Here is a 20,960-nt window from a genome sequence, read left to right on the forward strand (position 1 = left end):
CGTTTGTTTTCAATGGCATTCGATTTATTCATTTGCAGTCATATGAAAATATTACAGATATTGCACACGTATTAAAACTGATATATACAGGAATATGTGAGCGGGAGTTTTCACGCTGATGCCTGCGCTGCTTTTTTCTGTTTCTTTTGTTTTCTCTTTGTAATCTTCCTCTTCAGCTGAGCGTTTTTCTGTCTCTGAATGCTCTCCTGGATTTTCTGTTTGAACTTTTTCTTCTGGCTCCTGATCTTCTCCAGCTCGGCCTTCCTCTTGGCCTCCAGGTCTGGGTCCTGCAACACGACAGCATTCATTAGACCTCAACAAACATCATACAAGAGTTTATTAAAAAGTGAACAAACGACAAGACAGTTACTTGAGGTCATGCTTTATTTTACAGGACTCCAACTGCTTCATTACCAAGACTGTTTTCTGAAACAATCTTGATTTATTTATTAGTCATTTGAGTTGATCAGCAGATTGACTTCCAAATGCATTTCCTTGAAATAACTAAATTTAAATCCTTGTTAATATTTAATCATTGTTTACAAGTAGAAACACAAATATTCTCCACTTGTCCTGAACTCGGATTTTCTATATTTTACATTATTTAGCTGCATCATCACCTGTAAAATAAAGTGAATTTGACCTTTATGTTCACATAACAGTGAAACAGTGTCAGCGTTTTAGTTGTAAACAGAAGTGAACTTGCCTTCCCCTCCAAGATCAGCTGTTTCCGCTTGTTGATCTCCTTCTTCTCATCAAAGTCTGTTGACTCAAGTTTCTACAAGACAGAAAAGGAGTTACCATCAAAACATCACATCCATTTCAACCTGAGAAATATAAACAGCAATGACCGGAGAGTGGTGTATAATTTGTAGCTGTCAGTTTCAATTTTGGAACAAATCCATCATTGATACAGTCTTGAATAGCGGAAACATTCATCTGACACCAGGAGGTATGATGTAAATGATAATGAATATGAGGAGAAGGGTCATCCGTACAATTTCACACTTCCGTCTGGTCACGTTGACCTGAGTGAGGGTCTTCAGGACTTCTTTCTCCTCCACAGGAAACTCCTTCAGCTTCGTCTCTGCACAAACACAACGGACCAGTTTTTGTTGTTTAATTGAACTGTTACTTGAACCTTTGCTGAAGCCGGTGTTCCTGAAGCAACCTGAGCTGCTGTGACTCATTCAAAGCTTTATCAGGTACCTGTGGGCGGCAGAGGTCACGTAACTGTATCCTCTCTGTATCTGGCCTCAGACCTGCTCACATAACAACCAGCCTCCAAGTGTTTGTCCTTTGACTTTCATGATACAAATGAAATTGAAAAAGGAGTGACATCAATAGACCTTTTTCTATCAAAACTAGCCTGGAATAATTTAAGTTATAAACCATGATTTAAAATTAATATTCTGGTCTTCAGTCCACATTTTCTAGTTCTTGGTCTTGTCTCAAGCTTGGCTCTGGATCTGGAGTCAAGACCACAGCTACAGTGACATCTTTTTTTTTTTTTTAACCCGCAAATGTCTCTCTCTGTCACTCACTCATTTTGGTTTATGTAATGTAATTCAATAACTTTAAGATAATTAAATGGTTCTACAACAGTATCTGCTTGTGTAACCATCTGAAAAACTTGGTTGCACCAGTGTCAACACTGGGAAAGACTTCAGCCGGTTCTGTGCTGTGTTCTTCTGTTCAATTCAAATTTAGTTTCAATTAGATATAGTATAGATTATAAGATTATCCTTTCTTTTAAACTAAGAAATAATATAAATATGAAGCCACATGATTATTATGAGTACTGGTACTGAATACGGTACAATGGTCTCACATTGGTTTGGTCTTGGTCTTGACTCGTCTTGGGTTAGATGGTCTTGACCACAACACTACCTTTTTCTATCAAGGCAAGCTTGGAATATTAATTTTAAATTGTCAACCATAATAATGTTTTATGTCAATATTTTAACACTATTTTAGCTGACAGCAGCTGAGATCTGAGGATGCTCACTTTGGATCAGAGTCTGTTGATCCAAAGACAGAAAGGTTTTTTATAAACGAGACTTACGAGTCTGTTCTTCGATGGAGTGGACCAGGTGGATGTCGTACTGCGTCACCAGTGTGATGGACACGCCGTTCCTCCCTACGGATGAAAAAAACATGGTCATGTCCATTTTTAATATCCAGAAGAATTTTTTTTTTTTTTAAAAAGAAGAAACTTGACTTTGGAAAATTTTCAAAACAAAATGACAGCTGTACCAGCTCTTGCGGTTCGTCCGACTCTGTGGATGTAGATCTTGGGAAGGCCGGGCGTGTTGTGGTTAATGACGACCTGGACGGTTGGAATATCCAAACCCCTGTGGGCATGAGAGTAACACACAAGGACGTTGTGCTGTTGTGCAATGACAAATAAATACATTTTGACTCTGATTCTGAAAACAGTGTGTGTGTGTGTTGATGAGTGTAATGTATTAAGCTTCTTACCTGGCAGCCACATCTGTCGCTATCAGGATTCTGTAGACGCTGGCCTTAAACTTGGCGAGGTTTGCAAACCGTTGTTTCTGGAGAAGATAAAGAGCGCGTTTATTCTGCAGGCCCATTCATGCGGTATAATCCCCTCTAATCCCTAACACTAACTGTCTCTATATTATCACCAGGGTTTTGTGCTCACTTCACGTTTCTTTGTCGCTTTAATTGGACGAATATGATTTTCACATCCAGCACCGGCCTGTCGAGCAGCTCTGTCGACTGGAGATAAAGGACACACAGCCAACGTTGGAGGAAACCTCTGTCGTAACCTCTCAAACTGAGCAAAGTCAAATTCTTTGTAAAAACAGATCCTAGTGCAATTTCTCCTTCAACTGTCCTTCCTCTAATGTGTTCGTGTCTCCCTAAAAAAAAAAACGTCCTCCAGCAGCCGTCATTACTGAAGTCCACTTCAAAAACGCTGCTGGACTCAGTAGTGAAATAAATTCTCACCTGTTTCATCATAGAGTGAAGGCAGATTGTTGGAAAGTTAAATTCCCGCAGCATCATGGTGAGGATTTGGCAATTTCTGGAAAAACAATGATACACACAGCGTTAAAAAGTTGTTGTTTTTACATGAATTGCACGAAATCAACACACACTCAGGTTTGAATTTCAAAGCCATGAATAATATTCTCCTTTTTTGCCAAATATCTGATCTGAAAATTAAATAAATAAGTAAAAGTAAATAAATAATTATTTTAAATACAATATTTGGTTCACTTCATCTACACATGTGCATATAAAGGTGGACGACACAAAGCCAACCACGATCCATTGGAGCTGTATTAACACACACATTGTAACTGCTATAAAGGCATTAAGTAGGTACCAGCACATTAGAAACTAGAGTTACACAGGAACACATTTGTACGTGGCACTGAATCACTACTGAGCTTCTTACTTGCACGTGCTGGTGAAGATGATGATGGACCAGTCGTGATGCTCGTCAGTGAACTTCTGGATCAGGTGGATCAGGTAGGCGTCCTTCACCTTCTCCGGAGTGAGGATGAACCTCTGGTCCAGCTCGTCCACCGTTCTTGTCCTGTCAACGACAACACGGCCGATGGATTCACTCAAACGGCTAAAAATCAAGAGGAGGTCAAGTCGTCGACTTCATTTCACAACACAAGTTTAAATCTTAACTTGTGTTGAGACCTTTTGACAGGAGAACATTCACTACACTGCAGCTTAATCGAATTTAAACATAACCACACAGAGAAACTCCTGCTTTGCTTTTTGTTTTAAGTTGCACACTGTTCAAAGTCAAAGTCAACTTTATTTGTCGATGCTGCTACAGGATATGCAGAGATTGATCTTATGTTTCTCTCTGTTCTAAGTAAAATAAATACACACAATATAAAAAATATAGGAGACATACACATTTAAATATAAATGTTTTAAAAAATATAAACACAAAAAGTATGTATAGTGCAAATGGATATATGCTGTACAAAGTATGGGTGTGAGATTCTGTTTGCAAATAAGGATGCAGAAATAAATTTGCAATATGGAAGTGCAGATATGTATGTGGCATTTTTGTTCTTGGTTATTAGTGGGTTAGGGTTTAGAGTAAAGTGGCTGGTGCCAATAGTCTGTGCATGGGGGGAGTTCATGGTGGATTCACTCTCTCTGCTGAAACTCTGATGTAGAAAACAAGTTCATTGTATTTTCTATTCCACATCACAACTCTCTGTCGTTTGACCCTGCTATCTCTGCATATCTGAACCCTGTAAATCTTTCTAATGGCAACAAATGCAGCAGAACACTCAGTCAACCACACTTAACATTTTGCCGCTCATTATTTGCACGACTCTCTCTCCCTCACATCAAAAGGCGAGAGATGCACTTGAGGCGTTATCTGCGCCTCAGATCAGATTTAAACTGAGCTTCCAAGCCGCCGCCGCTGTTTCATAAGTTATTCAAAAGATTCAAGGCAAAGACAGAATCTGATATTAGATGCTTTTCTTTAACAAAGACTTATATTCACAATTCAAAAAGCTTCACTCCTGCATATGAAAGTCTGAAACAGCTTCGGTGTCTGGTTATGCGGACAAGCTACTCACTCTGACTTGCTCTCCCAGAAGAAAGGTTCGTTCATGGCGATGTTCTTCAGCTCCTGCAGTGTGTCGGTGAGCGTGGCGCTGAACAGCAGCGTCTGCCGTTTGGCTGGTAAAACCCCCAGGATCACCTCCAGGTCCTTGGTGAAGTCGGTGCAGCCCTGCTCCAACAGCCGGTCCGCCTCATCCATAATCTGACAAACACACACACAAACAAACACATTTTATTTTGGGTTTTCAAGTATTCGTCCAACTTCCAAAGTTTGACGACACAGTTATGAAGGGTGAACAAAGAATTTAAATCATAGACCTAGTTTCCTCTGATAGAAATTATTATGACTTTTAGTATATTTAACTTAAAAGACACTTTGAAAAATCAATATTTCACCACCAGATTTTGTTCTTACCTCTTTCAAGAGTGCACAGACTTTAAAGGAGCTGTATAAATCCTCCCAACTAGGTGATGTAATGTGAATGAGTGATGTAAAAAAAAAAGTTTAAGACATAGATAATAAACTGTGACTCCTCTGGGTTTAAAAATGAAACAGCTCTGTAAAATCAAAGACTGTCTTCTCTAAATCTTTCTGATATGAGCAACTACCTACTGACAGTTTGACTGCTGTAGAATAAATGAGTTAAAGTGAGTTTGTTTAAAACTCCTGCACTCACCAGGAACTGGATCTTGCTCATGCTGAAGGTGTTGGAGCTGCGGATGTGATCAGCCAGGCGTCCCGGCGTCGCTACGACCACATGCGGCTGGTTGGACAGCTCCAGGGCCTGGCTCACCATGTCTGTCACAATAACACAGCACAGAGTCGATGTCAGCACACAGGAGAGATGTTTGTGTTTACGCTTTGTGTGTCTGCAGCAGCGGCTTCTCCTCCCGCCCAACACACAGTTTTAAAACCGCAGCCTTTTCTTTCTTTTGTTTTTATAAATCTTTTTATTGGATTTTTCAGTTGCATACAACAATAATTCACACATACAATGTATACAATAAAAGAAGAATCGTGTAGAAGGTTAGCAATTAGTTGTACTACACAGTATGTAGAAAGCAGCAAAGATTTAAACTGAGCCAGAACGGCTTCTACAAATGAACCGTAGTTAACCCAATCCCTTCCCAACCACTGTTAGGCAAAAAAAAAAGAAAGAAAGAGACAACCGCAGCCTTTTCTAAAGCAACATAACAGAGATGTGAACAGAAAGTAAAACTGTGTCGTTACCCATTCCACCGACAATGATGCAGTCCCTCAGACCCAGAGGCTTCCCCAAGACTCGAAACTGCTCAGCGATCTGATAGGCCAGCTCCCTGCATGACATCACAATCAGGACATTGTTAGCTGCAAACGTAGGAGCGAAGGTATCAAATGTGTTTCTAATAACAGCATTTAGCTCAAGTATCAATAAGACATTTGATAGAAACAGATTTATTAGAGAATAGTATTTTGTTTTCCTGGTGGGAGGAAATGACAGTAATCTGTGCTGACATCCTGACTGATATCCAGTGTTGGGAACGTTACTTTTAAAAAGTAATTAGTTATAGTTACTAATTACTTCTCCTAAAAAGTAACTGAGTTAGTAACTCCACTACTTCACTATAATAGCAACTAGTTACCAGGGAAAGTAACTATTGCGTTTTTCTTTTTCTTTCCAAGGGCATTTTTAAATTGTATTTTATTGTTTTCATATATTTCACTGATCGCAATTATAGAATGTGAGTGTGTGTTTTATTGAAAGCGAGGCTGGTGTGCCTATGAAAATAGGTTACAGTGGGTTTTTTAAGTGCTGTGGCTACAAGCAAATCTCATATTGTCTCTGTACAAAGACAACAAAGACCTTTTTAAATGTGAAAACAGTGGAGACCTATTCAAGATTTGCGTTTGGGCAACAATAACAGGAAACATCGAAATTAATTTATTCATGGCCACATTAAGTGAAATTATTAACTTTACCGATTATCCATCTGATTATCTGTCCTGCTGCGAGCGCACAACTTCTCAGGGTATCCGCGGATCCTTAAAAAGTCTTAAATTCATGTATCTAAAATTAAGGCCTTAAAAAGTATTACATTTATTAGAAAATTCAAAGATGGTCTTAAATATATAATATATAATACACAGCATCATAAAATATGTATGCACTTAAACTTTTATATGAAATAACAGGGTATCCGTGGGGTCTTAAAAAGTCTAAAATTTGAAAATCTAAATTTTAGGTCTTAAAATGCCTTAAATTTGTTGAATTATTGTGTTCAAGTCTTAAATAATTTTAGACAGGTCTTACATTTTCTTATGCCCACCATGGGCGAGCATTTCACTCGCATTTGCCCCTAAAAAAAAAAAACATGACGTGTAAACCGGGAAAATCACAAAAAGAAAGAGCACAACCTGTGATTGGTCAAAAACTACAAATCCCACAATTCTCTGGCCTCAACAATAACAGTAGTTAGTGTAAGTAAGGGAGAGTGGAGCTGTCGGTGAAAAGAGGAAACAACGCCACGTCTGGTCCTGTTCTATGTTGTTCGTTCACACCGTAACCGTTTATTCGTTACGTCCGCGGTGTAAAAGGCCGTAACGCAAAGACGCGATTGGCGCGAGACGCGGTAGACGCGACTTTTTTTTTTGCGACGCAATACACCCGATTTTTTTTGTGCGACGGGACCATCGCGTCTTCGTCTATTTCATCGTGTTTGGTGGGAAGACCCACAAGGGGCTTCCCACCAAACACGAGGAACGCTTTTTTTTCGCTCGAGTTGTGACGCGCGACCGAACGCGAGATACGCGATTTATCGCTCGTTTTGACTTTGTGTAAATTCGCGTCTTCACGAGCTCGCCCATTTTCACTACAACAACAACATTTCTGCTCTCATCAACCGTGGTTGAGGTCACAACGCTGCTGTAGCTGCTCTGGAAGAGTTCCGGGCTGATGAGCTACAGAGACTTTAGAGTCTAAAGGAGCAGTGCGTCGCTGTGTCGGACTGTTTGGATTTAATGAAGAAGCTGCAGAGTCAGGTGAGCAGAAGCTCAGGACAAACACTTCGCTCCGGGACATAATGTAGCTACACCTCACATGTTCTTGTCTTTTACCTCAAGGAGATTAAAGTAGTGTCTGTACTTTCCCTCCGATCTCGGCAGCTTCCCTCTGCTAGTTTGTGTGTGTGAGGCTAAACTGCGTGCGTGTGTGGTTTGTGTACAAACTGAACACTGCCTCTGATTGGCTTAGCATGAAACCTTACTCTGCCTCAACCAATCAGCATCACTTATGCGGTTGTCTCCCCCTCCCTCCTCCCCCCTCCCCTCACCAAAGGAGAGAAGGAAAAAGAAAAACAGTTTAGCAGCTTCTGTGGCTGAGATGAGCCAAGTCGGAGGACAACAGCTTCACTGAGTAGTTTGTAACGCGCCTCGTTTAATTGTCGGTAACGGTAACGGCGTTGTAACGGTGGAAATAGTAATTAGTTAGATTACTCGTTACTGAAAAAAATAACGCCGTTAGTAACGCCGTTTATTTTAACGCCGTTATTCCCATCACTGCTAACCTTTTAAGAGCTGAAAGTAGTTTTGGAATAATTCATTGTCTATAAAGGTAATCTCCTTGAAAACCTTTTTTTTTTTAAATTCCTTTTGTTCTTGTTTTGTTTTATCATTATGCATATATTTTGATTGTTTATCACTTTGTGTAATTTACCTATGATATTCTTTCTTTTATTATCACATATATTTTGATTGTTAATTTGTATATGACATTATATTTCATCGTCAACTATAGGTGGAGGCATATAATAAGCTCTTTGAACTTTTGCATCTTCCAGCACTATAAATTATTAAATTATTCCTTTTACTTGTGTATTCTTAACTGTGCAAAATAAATCTAAATCTTATTGTTCAGTTTAAGATCATTGACACACAAATTCCTTCCCACTGACGTCTTCGATCAATAAAACATTAGGATGACATAACGCTGCTGCTGCTGCTGCGTGGACAAGTCTGTGTGATTATATTGTGTATAAACGTGTAGCAGTGTCTCAGGCTTCCTGTTACCTGGTGGGAGTGAGCACCAGGCAGAAGATACCATACGGGTCCTCTGACAGTTTCTGCAGCACCGGCAGCACAAACGCTGCCGTCTTCCCACTTCCAGTCTTGGCACAGCCCATACAGTCCCGACCTGAGGTGAACAAACACACAACACAACACCTTTCATTTACTGGCTTCATTTCCTGTGGTCCATCTGGGTTAGGGGTCTCACCCATTTCACACCAAACTCCATGAAATAAAAGCATCTTTCTGTGACTCCACGCTTGTCAGTATTTCACACAAACCACCAAGACCTTCATTATTGATATTTCCATTTAATTTTAGTTCACACAATTTGTTTTGACAGACCACTGTGTATTTTTTTTTAAGCAATGGAGTTCATAAAGTGCAATCATTCAGAATTTCAGACTCAGTTAACAATAACATGTGAACAAAGCTCAATACAGACACAAAGCAGGGGGGGGGGGGAATAATCAAATAAATATATATACTGTGTATGTTAAAAACGTAGTTTCAAAAAGAAAGAAAGGTTGTATTGTGTATTTAATCAGCTGAAAACAACAGTGTGCTATATTGACAACTTTCAACTGAGAGCCACTACACATTGATTTGATTGGGAAGTTATCTAGGAAACATGACAGGTAAGATCCCCACGTCTTGTGTTTTTTCAACATGTGGATTTATTCAACATTTCCATCTCTCTTAACTTACCCTCCAGGATTGGTGGCATGCAGCTCTGCTGGACGGGAGTGGGTTTGCTGATTCCCAGCTGTTTACACTGTTTGATGAGCCAGTCCGAGAGGCCGAGCGAGGAGAAGTCCGCCATGTCTGGTCCGCGTCGCTCCTCGAAACTCAGTGACTATTTCTGTGTCAAATTAAAAACGAAACAACCACTAAAACACACTATTTTGATGCTGGGTAAACCATCCTCGTGTGGTGGTGATGGTAGAGAATCCGTGGTCGCCGTGTTATTACGTAACCAGCGCGACGTCACGTCACGTCAGTCTTCTTCTGCAGGTTGGTGGAGTGGAGGTGTGTGCTGTCGCCCTCTGCAGGTCAAACACCTGTCTGCTCCGAGTAGATAAATAGACAGAGTGGCCCTCAATCATTTATCAAACCTGTGTGTACATTAAAATAATGGGTTCGTGTTCGCCAAATCTGACGTTAAAAGTTACGCACTACAGCTTTAATCATAAATAATAAATAGCACTAGAAGCATTTCGTATAGCCTATGCCCTTTTAATTTGTGCACACTTTCATTGGTAGGGCTACTTTTACTCAAAGTGCCTCTATTTTTACTCTTCTATTCTGTCTGCACTTTGTGTTAATGTTTGCTGCTCTAACACAATCATTTCACATCCTGGGATCAATAAAGTACATCTTAATCTTGATCTTAAATAATAGGCTAGTGCATCTTAATCTTGATCTTAAATAATAGGCTAATAAATCATTGAGTCTATTCATGAGCTCCTTTGTAGACATGTGTTGTCAGTGGAGCTCTAGCATCTCTCCGATCTATATTAGACAAACTTACTGTATTTTAACAATCAAATTAAGTAGGCTACTGTAAAAACATACAAATTGGGCAGATTATCACTTAAAGTTACATAAGACATAGTGGAGAAGCACAAAATCAGAATGACAGGCAAGTTGTCTATTATTGTCACTCACCATCATCTTCATGGTTGAAATAATAAAAAAAAAAGATAAGTCAATGAAAAAAGTGGCGATGAAAAGTCAAGTCTATAGGGTCAGGGGCCCACTTGACTTCAGTATTTTTTCAGGGGCCCCAGAAAACACTAGCAACAGCCCTGCCAGCGTCCCTCTACTGCAGGGTTGGGTGACAGTACTGAATCTATGGGCTCTTGTGGTTTCAAATTCCGTTGATATTGTAATACAACGCTGCATATTTATAAACCTAAGGAATCAAATGACCACAGTTCATTCCCACGCTGGGGCTTTATGGGACAACATCCAGCTTTACCAAGTTGGTAAGTGTCGAGCATTGTTCCGAGCGAATGGGTCACAGAAAACTGATTATTCTGAATCTGATCTGACTTTGTTTATGTCATCCTTCAGTGCTGCAGAAGCAAAAAAAAATCAAAGCATATTAAAGCTTTTCCTGGGCCAAATTGTCGTAACCTAATTCTGACAAGATCACAGCCGTGTAGAGTCGTGTAGACATCTAATCCACATGCTCGTGAAGCTTATCACCTGCTCCCTGCTTCTTGACTCCAGCACCTGCACTGACAGATCTGGATAATATAAGGAAGCGCCTCGAGAACCAGAAATTGATTTTATCCGTTTCCTTTATCTGTTTTTTAAACCAAGACTGACACTAACTTGTGACTGGCCTTAAAACCATTTTGGGGAGACAGGGGAGGAATTAAATCCGAGAAAGAAACAGGTGTCAACCCTGTGTCAGTGTATAAATATTGAAGATCTGTCACACTGTCACATCATTTCCCAAAAATAAAATGCATTTGTTGGGATGTGAATATGAATCTTACTGTTGGCTCAGTATTTTTGAATTAATATATATATCCAGTTTACCCCGGTCTTATGTCAAATGTTTGATATCCAGGGCTGTTTGTGTGAAAGCAAAGATGCTATTAGAACCTGAAACAGCCAGTTTTGTGTGTGTTGTGTGTTACAGCACGAGCAACAGCTCACACAGCTCTGAGACTTTGTTCAAAAGGTGCTTCAGCCTCAGTAATTTCAACTCAACTGGAGGAAATGAGCCTCAGTGTGGAGCAGCAGGAAAAAACACCGGTTACAGCCCAAGGTTTAAGTTCAAGGCTCACAGGAGACTGCTTCACATAATTGCTGAATAAAGCTCGCTGACATTTTCAGGCTGATGTAAAAAATTTCATGGTACAATTATTGGCTGCATTAGCAAAGGGGATTCTCACGCAAATTATGTGTGAGGAGAATTAAATATATTATGTTTATGATTTTTTAAAATCTTGGTGGCCATTAATCAGATGAGGAACACAGGCTATTAAATAAACAGCATGACACAAAAGCAGACTGGTCTGCCTAATGGAGAAAGTAAAAGGTTTTTATTGATCATAAACTCAATCTCACATTATCTTCAAGCTCCGGATGCAAAGCTCTATTAGATGGTTGAAGGGTCATTTAAAAGTAAAAAGATTTATCCACACAACAGTGCCTGCTGTTCAATGCAAATGTCAATGCAGAAGGAGAATCCTCATTAGATTCTGCAGGTGTGTGCAAATGAGAAGGTCGGTGACACGCAATATTATCCATACAGATCTATTAGGTGCCAGGTGATGAGCATCAAAACAAACTGCAGATATGAAGAGGTGATCAGTGGATTCAATGTCCATGTAGGTGCAACTGATCACCGACTGAGGATGGAGTTATATGTCACTGTTGCACCATCATGCATTAAATAAATTGACAGGTATTTCTAATATTGTTTTCCTATTTTCTTTATCATTGTTAAATTCAGGGGCGTTACCTTCATTGAGACATGATGAATCAAATAAAATATAGACATAAATCCTGCTTTATCCATGTCTGGTTTTGTTTCCCAGATGTTTTGTTAACACTGTGAGATAATGCAGTTTAAAAGCACTGCAATGATGCGTTCACAAGTTGATTTAAACATCTGAAAATTGAGCATCGACACCTGAAAAGCATTTATCCATGGACTATGATGTCAAAATATGGACACTGTTCTTAATTTAAATATCAAAGCTCTAAGTAAACATGTTAAATAAAGCTGGAGATTTTTATTGTATTCTTTCTTCTCTTAAACTGAAGTTCAGACACTAAAACTAAATGCAAGAACAGCTTCTCTGTCTAGGTTTTATTTGCTGCCTGTGCAGACGATGCCCTTGTTTGTCTTCTCATGCAGCCAGGTTTTTGTCTTCGAGTACCACCTGCCACGGCGAACGTGAAGAAGTTACTATGAGCTTGATTCAGCCACAGCTTGACTGGAAGGGGAGAGAAATTGTCACCATGCAGATCCATCTGTGTCAGCACACAGGGCTGCCAGAGGTGATTAATTCCCAGAGGACTCGAGGGTCAGCTCCGTCCAGCCCAGACTGTCCAGCTGTGCTGCAAACTGCCTCAGTCCAGCCGAGAAAAGTGTCTTTCCTGTATCAACACGAGGGTTGTTTGCATGTGAGGCAGAGATCTGATGCTCCCCTGCCGCCTGCAGTTGGCTGCGCTGCTGTAACAGGCCACTGAGCAGCACCATTAGTGCACAGGAGCTGCTCCCGTTGCTCTTCCACTACATTTGACTCCCCGCTCTCCCATGTTCAGCCTATATCCATGCAAATCAGTGGTTTATTTTAAATCCGTGGTGAATCCAAACCAAGGCCTGTGTGATTTAATGAGGTGAGGAGAAGCTCTTTCTAAGCATGATGGCAGTGAATTTTTTTTAACAAGGAGAAATAGATGGGTAGATTCTGTCTTCTTAAACCAATTAGCAACTCCAAGAAAGTTTTACACTTTCAAAAACACTTTTCTAAACTGCCTTAACATAATTTAAATAAAATTCTCATATTCAAGGCATTTTATAAGTTTATTTTACATTCATATATACATATATATGTCAGTGTTGGTATAAGTCAGTGCACATAAGGTTAAAGTTAAAGTTACCTATTCTTCTACTTCTTCTTACTTATTATCTCCCTGTGGAGTAGATAGATAGTTTTGGATAGAGCGACTTGCTCCCTCAACATGACTGAAAACATGACAGTATTCACTCCTTATCTATCTATCTATCTATCTATCTATCTATCTATCTATCTATCTATCTATCTATCTATCTATCTATCTATCTATCTATCTATCTATCTATCTATCTATCTATTTATGTATGTACAGACAGAGACTCTAAACAGAGTTCAGAGACACATTTGATGTATAAATCAGGTTTATTCAATTTGTGTCTCAAGAAATACCTTGAATATATTTATATTTAGATCTATTTATATTATTAGATCTCTATCGCTATTGTGTGACTTTCAGTGAGATAAAGGCTTTTGATGACATAATCGTGACCATACAATATGACCCACACCCTGATTATTGAATAAATGCAAAATACTCCTGTAGTGTAAATGTAGCACAGGGAGCTTATTGAGCTTTATGGTATTTTTATACAATAAGATTTACAGTCTTATCATTTTCTCTATGTCATCATTTGATGGGATTGTCGTATAGCTCTTCATAAACAGCTTTATTCTGAATATTATCTGGTTCAACGTGAGATCAGCACAGACTGTAGCCTACTCTACATCTGACTGATTGTTTGCCGAAGCTTTGTTGTGAACAAACATTTGGTTTCCGTACTTCATTTCTGAGGTTTCAAGCTTCTTTTTTTCTTTTTTTTTATTGAGCTCACACTCATAAATACACACCGAGGGGCTTTTAAGACAGTCCGCAGGTCGTTTCCACATATTAGGTTTCACATTCTGACATTTAGGTGGGAATCAGGAGGAGGAGGAGGAGGAGGAGGAGGAGGGCGCTAAAGTGTGATTTGCTCTGTGACCGTCAGGTGGCGCTGAAGAGGCCGCACGGTCCCGTCGAGAGAGTTGAATGGGATCCCAGTGTGATCTGGCAGGGAGGCAGGAGGGGAGCAGAGCACAAGCACCGGAGAGGGTTTGAGTCTGAACGACTCCGCTGCCCGACTTTCATCGACATTTCTCGGCGTGTCCGGGCCGCAGAGCAGCAGCTGCACGCTCCACGGTGCGTAATTACGCACGGGCACGAGACATATCCACGGTGTTGCTCGGCGTGGACACCCGCGGACAAAGGAAGGCAAAACGGGGGCTGGAGTGGGCTGGAGTACAACAACTGACTTGAGAAGAAGAGAGGAGTACAGTCGGAGGGGGAAACGGGGGGATTTGGAGTCGGAAGTGATTTGTCTTTTTTTTTTTCCTCCAGAAATGTAACTTAACGTCCAGGATTTCAGAGACGAGAAGAAACAGTTTGGAGCCCGAGGAGAAAAAGGACAAACAGTTTAGTGGAGTGGAGTCTTTCCTCTGAACAGCATCCAGATCCTCGGAGCATGGGGTAAGTTGGAGATTTGTGTCTAAAATGTGCAGCTCGATGTGTTCAAGAGGCGAAATGCTTCAACCATGAACTTGGTGGTGACTTCTGTTGTTCTGTCCCGTTGAACGGAGCGATCTCTTTGTTTTAAAACGGGTTTTTTTTGTTTGTTTGTTGAGAAATCAGCCAGAATCGGTTGACACGTGACACGGCGCTGTTTTACTCTGTTTACATTGTGTGGGATATTATCGAGACAAATATTCGTCCTTATTCGTGAACCGACCGTGGAGCTTGACCCAGTTTCTCCAGAAGTCTGGGGTCTGTGTTTCCACACCTGAATGTCAGCAGCTGCGACCGCGAGGACGAGGGCGAGTTTTCCCCGCTGTGGGACCCGCTCGGCTGCTGCTTTTTACATTTACACACACACCCACTGACTCACTGAGACTGAGGTTTGTTTTATACTGGACTGTGTGACAGTTTTCTGGTCATGTGATAATACACAAAGGTCACGCATTCATCCTTCAGTTATTGTGACTATCTGTCCTCTTCTGTTTGCATCAAACACACACACACACACACACACACACACACACACACACACACACACACACACACACACACACACAGGAGCTTGGACCTCTTACTGTACGTTTGTTGTGCAGGGGGATTCTGGGTGGTGGGTTTGCTTGGAGAAGATCCTGGTGTCAAGCTGTGCTCAGTCTCATTAACTCTGTGTGTGTGTGTGTGTTTGTGACAGAGAGAGAGAGAGAGTGTGTGTGTGTGTGAGATGAATTATACATGCACTATCAGCTTGGTTCAAATACACCTGATCCTTCCTCACATTACCACAGCCTTGGCTGTCAGCCCCCTCCCCCCTGTGTCGGTTTAGTGACACACAGATTGAGATGCTGGTGTAAGAGAACACTGTATTAGGAGCATATATTATACTAATTTATATGGTATATTTATTCTAAGGGCCATTGTTGATATTGGTTTTGCTCATGCTGTGTTTTCAAAGTGACAGTGAGATGAAACAAACATCCTGGCCCAATTTGTCATGAAGCATAATCTCACTATCAGACAAAAACACGTTTAAATGCTGTTTATAGTCTGTTTTATTTAAACAGACTATAAACAGGTGGAGCGAGGTGTCACAGTATTTGTTTGTGCTCCACTGGTTCCTGTCTACTACAGCTGCATCACCAGTCAGTGAGTGGATCCCACAGAGGACAAGTGAGTCCTTCAAACGTCCTTAAAGCAGAAGAATCTGGTCGTTTTGGCTAACTTCGTTAGTTAGCAGCCCCCGCCCTCGTCATAGATCTATTGGTCCTCGTCCCTACGTCACCACATTCACGCGCATCCCTTGGCTGCACACACAGCCCTTCATGCCGTTCTCTCTCCTCATTGGATAAAGGTTGTAGGGTACAAGGAAGTATACAAGACGTTTTCTCCTCAGCTTACAGCAGAGCAGAGTGACGGACAGACCCGTGTTTCGGACCAAACACTCTATGTAAGTGATTGCCGTCAGAAGATATAACAATTTAAGACTTATATTAACACAAATATTCCGCTTACTTCTGCTTTAAGGCCTTAAAGCTGAACCTGGGACGCAGATACTGTGATAGTGTGCTTCAACTTTGTTGAAGTACTGAAGAATGTCACCTGAGCACCTGGGCATCTCATTCTCTCTATTATGAATGAGTGGGTCTTACAGCTTCACTCAAAGAGGGGAATGCCAGTGACCAGCCGTACAGATACTGTGTCTGTATCGGTCTATTGTGTCACTCTGGCTCTGCGCCACAGGTAGAAACTATGTCCCTGCTAGGTATTTGAACCTGCTGTGCAACATCCGCAGCTGTAGGAAAACTTTTCAGTTGAAGCAAAGGGCAGCTCAGTTTGTTTTTGTTTTTTGATGTTATATGTTTGATGCTCTAACTTAGCATCCACCCAGCATCACTGTCTGCATCAAAGAGGCCGCGGGGTCCAATCAGCTTGTCCAACCAGGATCAGAAAGGGCCAGGATGTAAAGGCTGCAGCTCCTCTCCCCTCTCGACAGAAGTGAACACCAGGAGGAGGAGATGGTGGAGGAGAGTCTTGATCAACAACCACTTTTATGCCTGCAAACAAAACAAGTGTAAAGTGTGCAGGTGCTCATGCTGCGTACATCTTGTCTCCCAAGTACTTCATATCATCTGAACCCCCGTGGATCCGTGTGCAAAACTCAATATGAATCCGACAGGATGGAAATCCTTTGAAATGTCGTCTGGCTTCAATTATTTACAGCCAGTAGCTTTCACATTCTTCCTGTTAAGTTACATATGTATTTGAAGGAGAGCAGTTAAAGAGGGCCACCTGAGTGCATCATGAAGTTAATGAAGTGTGCAATTAATTATGGGATAGCGAGGGAGGCTGTGGCTCATTTCTTGGCCGCATTAGGAGGAGGAGCGCCTTCTTTGTGGGGCTGTTGATTACTGTCAGTGTTTAGCTCGTCACTGTGGGTGTTAATGAGGCTCCGACAGCTTCCAGTGTGACCAGGATGTCGAAGCGCCACTTTTAAATAAAGCTGTGATGTCAGAGTTATTCTTTGACTTTCCTCACATCACATGATTGCTGTTTTGTGCAAATGGGATTGTCTCTTGTAAACTTGAGTCGGTCTGAAGTGAAGTGTGTGTGTGTGTGTGTGTGTGTTTATTGTGCAGCTGCTGTCCTGTGGAGATTCTCTCTATTGGATTAGCAGCGGGCATAAACAGAAACTAAATGACTCACATTGGGGAATCAAACTTGATCAGGGGTTTCCCTGAATACTGTCTGAAAACTTCCACAGGTTGGTACATTGTTTCACTTTTATAACTTGGATCCTCTTTCCTCTTCTCCTGCTGCAGAGGAGTTGTCTGCCAGCTCTAAAATGTACCCGCTACATCGAGAGAGGTAGAAACACCCCGTCGTCTCGTCGTACTCTGTGTTGTGGCTCTGCATGGCAGGGATGGGCGATATACACACTAGTCACGCTGAACATCTGATCACTGTTATTGATACTGACGATTGGCTAAATCTGCTGAAATGCCAGCAAAGACTTTAAGAAATGTATTCATAATTAATTATTATGGTGGATTTACAGTGGCTGAAATTAAAAGGCAAGCGTAAAAACTAACTAAATATTTACAAAGGACTCACTGTAAATTTAAAATAGGGCAGCTTTGAATGCAGAGTGCATTTGATTCACAAATATCTGTACTATCGATACTTTGGGGATCAATCCGCCCATCCCTACTTTATCAATCATTTACTTATTCCGAGCAAAATCCACCTTCATCTCATCCCCCTGATGTTTATCCTCCATCAGCGTGTGTGGAAACTGTAGCCGTGCTGTTAACTGTGTTAGATCTGATCCACAGAGTGGAGGTTTCATGCTTGTCATGATGTGCAGATGTTGTCAGCACAATCTCCTCCTCTTATTGTTGCCGCCCGGTGTCTCTTTCATCATACCGTCCGCCTGTCATTCGCTCCATTGCAGCCCAATTGCTCCATATACTTTTTTTGGATTGTTGTCAACGTATATTTTTTTGTTGTTGCAAGATTGTGGTGTGTTTTGCATGTGAAACCTGAGTGTTCAAAGTAACCACAGCTGTCAAACATACGCAGTGGAGTGTGAAATCCATTGTCTGTCCAGTGGATTCATGGTGTAATATCACAAAATGGGAATCCCCAAGAGATCAGTTGCTCAACTGACCCGCAGACGCTTTTGTGCATTCGGCCGCCTTTTAAACCATCCGGTGATTGACACACAAAAAGGTGGAGTATGACATTAACCACACGAAGAGTTCAAATATTCTTCATTCATATTTCAGAGCACATCCACACTCTGAGGTCTCTGGCTGGTTTTAGATTATTCACCTGCAGCTATTTGGATAATCAAAAGTGACAGATATTCTCTGGTGTCAGTGCATGGGTTATAATTTTTGTGGGTTTTTCACTTTTTTTGGACATTTTATCGACCAAATGATTAATCAGAAAATAATCAACAGGTTAATTAGTAGTGACAGAAGCCCTACTTTTATCTTTGTGGGGCCTTCTTTTGAAGAAAGGCCACTGAAGGGGCTGTAAAAGTCGCCAAATCTTACAACAAAGTTTGTCATTCAGGAACACTGCTCACAGCTTAGCACAGCCACTGGAGCCTTGTTGCACAGTGTAACTACTTCCCCACAAAATAGAACATATTCTGCCTAAAAATGATCAATCAAGTCTTTGTGCATAATCAAACAAATAAGTAATGAGAAACATAGAAGTGTGCTGCAGTCTACCCACTTGCCATCGGTCAATATACAGCATGTAGGTCACAGTGTGATCACCAATCTATATAATGTCCACAGAGGTGGAGATATGAGAGGATGAAGATGTTCCTGCCTTCCTCCACAGCACCGACGACGACGTCACACCCACACTTTGGTTTCACTGGGATCATGATCAGTAAATCTGCAGCATCGCACCACTACGAAAGAAGTGTCTGCATCTTTACTGCTGTTTCAGAGACGCCTGAAATTACAGGACTAAACAGTCATCTCCCCCCTCTCTCTCCCTCTCTCTCTCTATTCACTTCATTTCACCGTGTTTTATTGGCATGAAAGTGAAAAACTGTGCCACCGGAGGACTGAGATGAAAGATCGGCTCCTCTCTCTCCCTCCCTCCCTCTTTCCTTATCTCTTTCTCTCTCTCTGTCTCTCGCTGACCTTCAAATTTTGAACACAGAAAACACTCTGGCTTTGTGTCACCTTCATAATGTGAGACAGGAGTAAGTTATCACTCAGACTCCTGCAAGAGGAGCTGACCTTCAGATAAGAAAAGAGCTGTGCTGTCGTCTTAAAGACAACTATAGAGCTCGTGTTTCAGGCTTTTTTTTTTCCTCCTCCCAGATGTTTTGGCAGCTACGGGGCCTGTGGTTGTGTGGTGCGGAGATGTTCTTGTAAATCAGAGACGCAATGAGATGCTTGGTGTGTTGGTCAACATCTCCTGATCAAAGAGGACGTAAAACTCGCAACCATAATCCTTGTTTTACTCCAAAGCTCTCCTCACTTTGTGCCAGTGTAGAAAACTCTGTGTGTGTATATACTGCATGTTGGGTTGTGGTTTGCAGTGACTTGTTGAGCCGCTACAGTACGACTTAGCGTTTCCCCTGTGCTGTGTAGCTATTTCGGTATGTGGTTGTATCGTGTCATGTTGCCGGACTGGGCCAGACACTTTCGCTGGCTCAGGAATGTGGACACGAGGCTGCCGGCTCAAAGAGGTCAGAGGAAGCAGAGCCTCAAAGGAGAAATACTCTCAGAGCAACAAAGAGAGAAGAAGGCTTTTCCTGTTTCTGTAAAGCCCGAAGTCCCCAGAGGCTGTGAAACCACAGCAGAGCTCCAGCTGTGTGTTGTCTTAATGCACAGAGGGTGAAACACGATGCTCTCATTTAGAATTTGACTCCTTTTCAGATGGATGCAGAAACCAGGTCAAACACAGACTTACGGGTCAACACTTGCTATTCAACCTGACAGGCTCAACATGAGGTTTTTTTTCCCCATGATATTTCAGGATTATAATTCAGCGCCTGAAGTTTTTGATTCGTTTGGTTTGAAAGATCTTTGAATCTCAATATCTGATGGTTTGATATAAGCTGTAATGGAAATGAGATTGCATCTGTTTTTGCTGTTACATCTCCAGTGTAACAGCAGCAATAATGCAAAGCTGACAGCTCAATTAACAGTGAAACTCACACAGAAACACTTCATCCGTCCTCTCGTACTGGCTGTGTAGAGATAAACCCATCCTCAACAGATTTTAATATAAATAATCAGAGCAAGTCCTTGACCAGACAGTCAGTCAGGAAGTCTAATGACTTGTTTTTTTTTCTGTTCCTCCTCTGCAGCTCAGCGAGGAAACACAGTCTGTAGAAAAGAATAAAGGACTTTTTAATTTAACTAAAAAGGAAAAATACTCTTTATAGGATAACGACTGACTGAAGCTCACATCCACTCTTACTCAGAGAGAAGAGCTGCATCGCTCGGTCCCTCCACAGTCTGGACAGGATGAATAATGATGAATTTATGCTTTCACTGAGGTTTCTTACACTTTCCCCTGCCGAAGTTTTGAGGGTCAAAAGGCAGCAGGTGTTGTATTCTGCAGAGGTTGTAAAATCCCGGGAGGCCGATTTGTGTTTTGTGATTTGCGATGGTAGCAGGATTATAAAACTGACATGACTTTGAACTAGTGGGAACAAAAGATATTCAATTTACAGCGATATAGTACATCAGGGAATAACAGCAAATCATCACAGGTGAGA

At 41.3% G+C, this 20,960-nt stretch overlaps 2 protein-coding genes across 3 annotated transcripts in view; one reads left to right on the plus strand and one right to left on the minus strand.

The window, feature by feature from the left end:
- Nucleotides 1-2: 2 nt before the first annotated feature.
- Nucleotides 3-9,629, minus strand: ddx49 (DEAD (Asp-Glu-Ala-Asp) box polypeptide 49). The gene is made up of 13 exons (XM_085774744.1): nucleotides 9,326-9,629; nucleotides 8,621-8,744; nucleotides 5,807-5,892; nucleotides 5,253-5,374; nucleotides 4,590-4,777; nucleotides 3,428-3,568; nucleotides 2,977-3,052; nucleotides 2,482-2,558; nucleotides 2,257-2,354; nucleotides 2,066-2,140; nucleotides 999-1,087; nucleotides 707-778; nucleotides 3-287 (listed from the first exon to the last, which is right to left on the minus strand). Exons 1-13 carry the CDS (start codon nucleotides 9,438-9,440, stop codon nucleotides 111-113), a joined length of 1,440 nt encoding a protein of 479 aa, XP_085630870.1. The 5' UTR covers nucleotides 9,441-9,629; the 3' UTR covers nucleotides 3-110.
- A 4,564-nt stretch (nucleotides 9,630-14,193) lies between these two features.
- The window catches only part of LOC146988937 (homer protein homolog 3-like), a 50,069-nt gene continuing 43,302 nt past the window's right edge, over nucleotides 14,194-20,960 (plus strand). Inside the window, exons 1-2 of one of the 2 annotated variants that reach the window (XM_085774755.1) lie at nucleotides 14,194-14,665; nucleotides 17,524-17,569. In XM_085774755.1, coding sequence (XP_085630881.1) covers nucleotides 17,547-17,569 — 23 coding nt within the window. In that variant the 5' untranslated portion in view covers nucleotides 14,194-14,665; nucleotides 17,524-17,546. The remainder of the gene's footprint in view (nucleotides 14,666-17,523; nucleotides 17,570-20,960) is intronic. The other variant, XM_085774756.1, reaches the window with a different exon arrangement.

This window comes from Trachurus japonicus, chromosome 4 (assembly GCF_045865225.1).
Source record: "Trachurus japonicus isolate A0001 chromosome 4, Traja_1.0".
NCBI classification, from domain to species: domain Eukaryota; kingdom Metazoa; phylum Chordata; class Actinopteri; order Carangiformes; family Carangidae; genus Trachurus; species Trachurus japonicus.

Bases quoted from the DNA above. Each gene is read 5' to 3' on its own strand.
- ddx49 (XM_085774744.1), bottom strand. From the start codon at position 9,440: ATGGCGGACTTCTCCTCGCTCGGCCTCTCGGACTGGCTCATCAAACAG. The intron at 3,569-4,589 runs GTGAGTAGCTTG...TGTCGTTGACAG, and splicing joins TTCTGGGAGAGCAAGTCAGA to GACAAGAACGGTGGACGAGC. The intron at 2,141-2,256 runs GTACAGCTGTCA...TTTCATCCGTAG, and splicing joins CGGACGAACCGCAAGAGCTG to GGAGGAACGGCGTGTCCATC.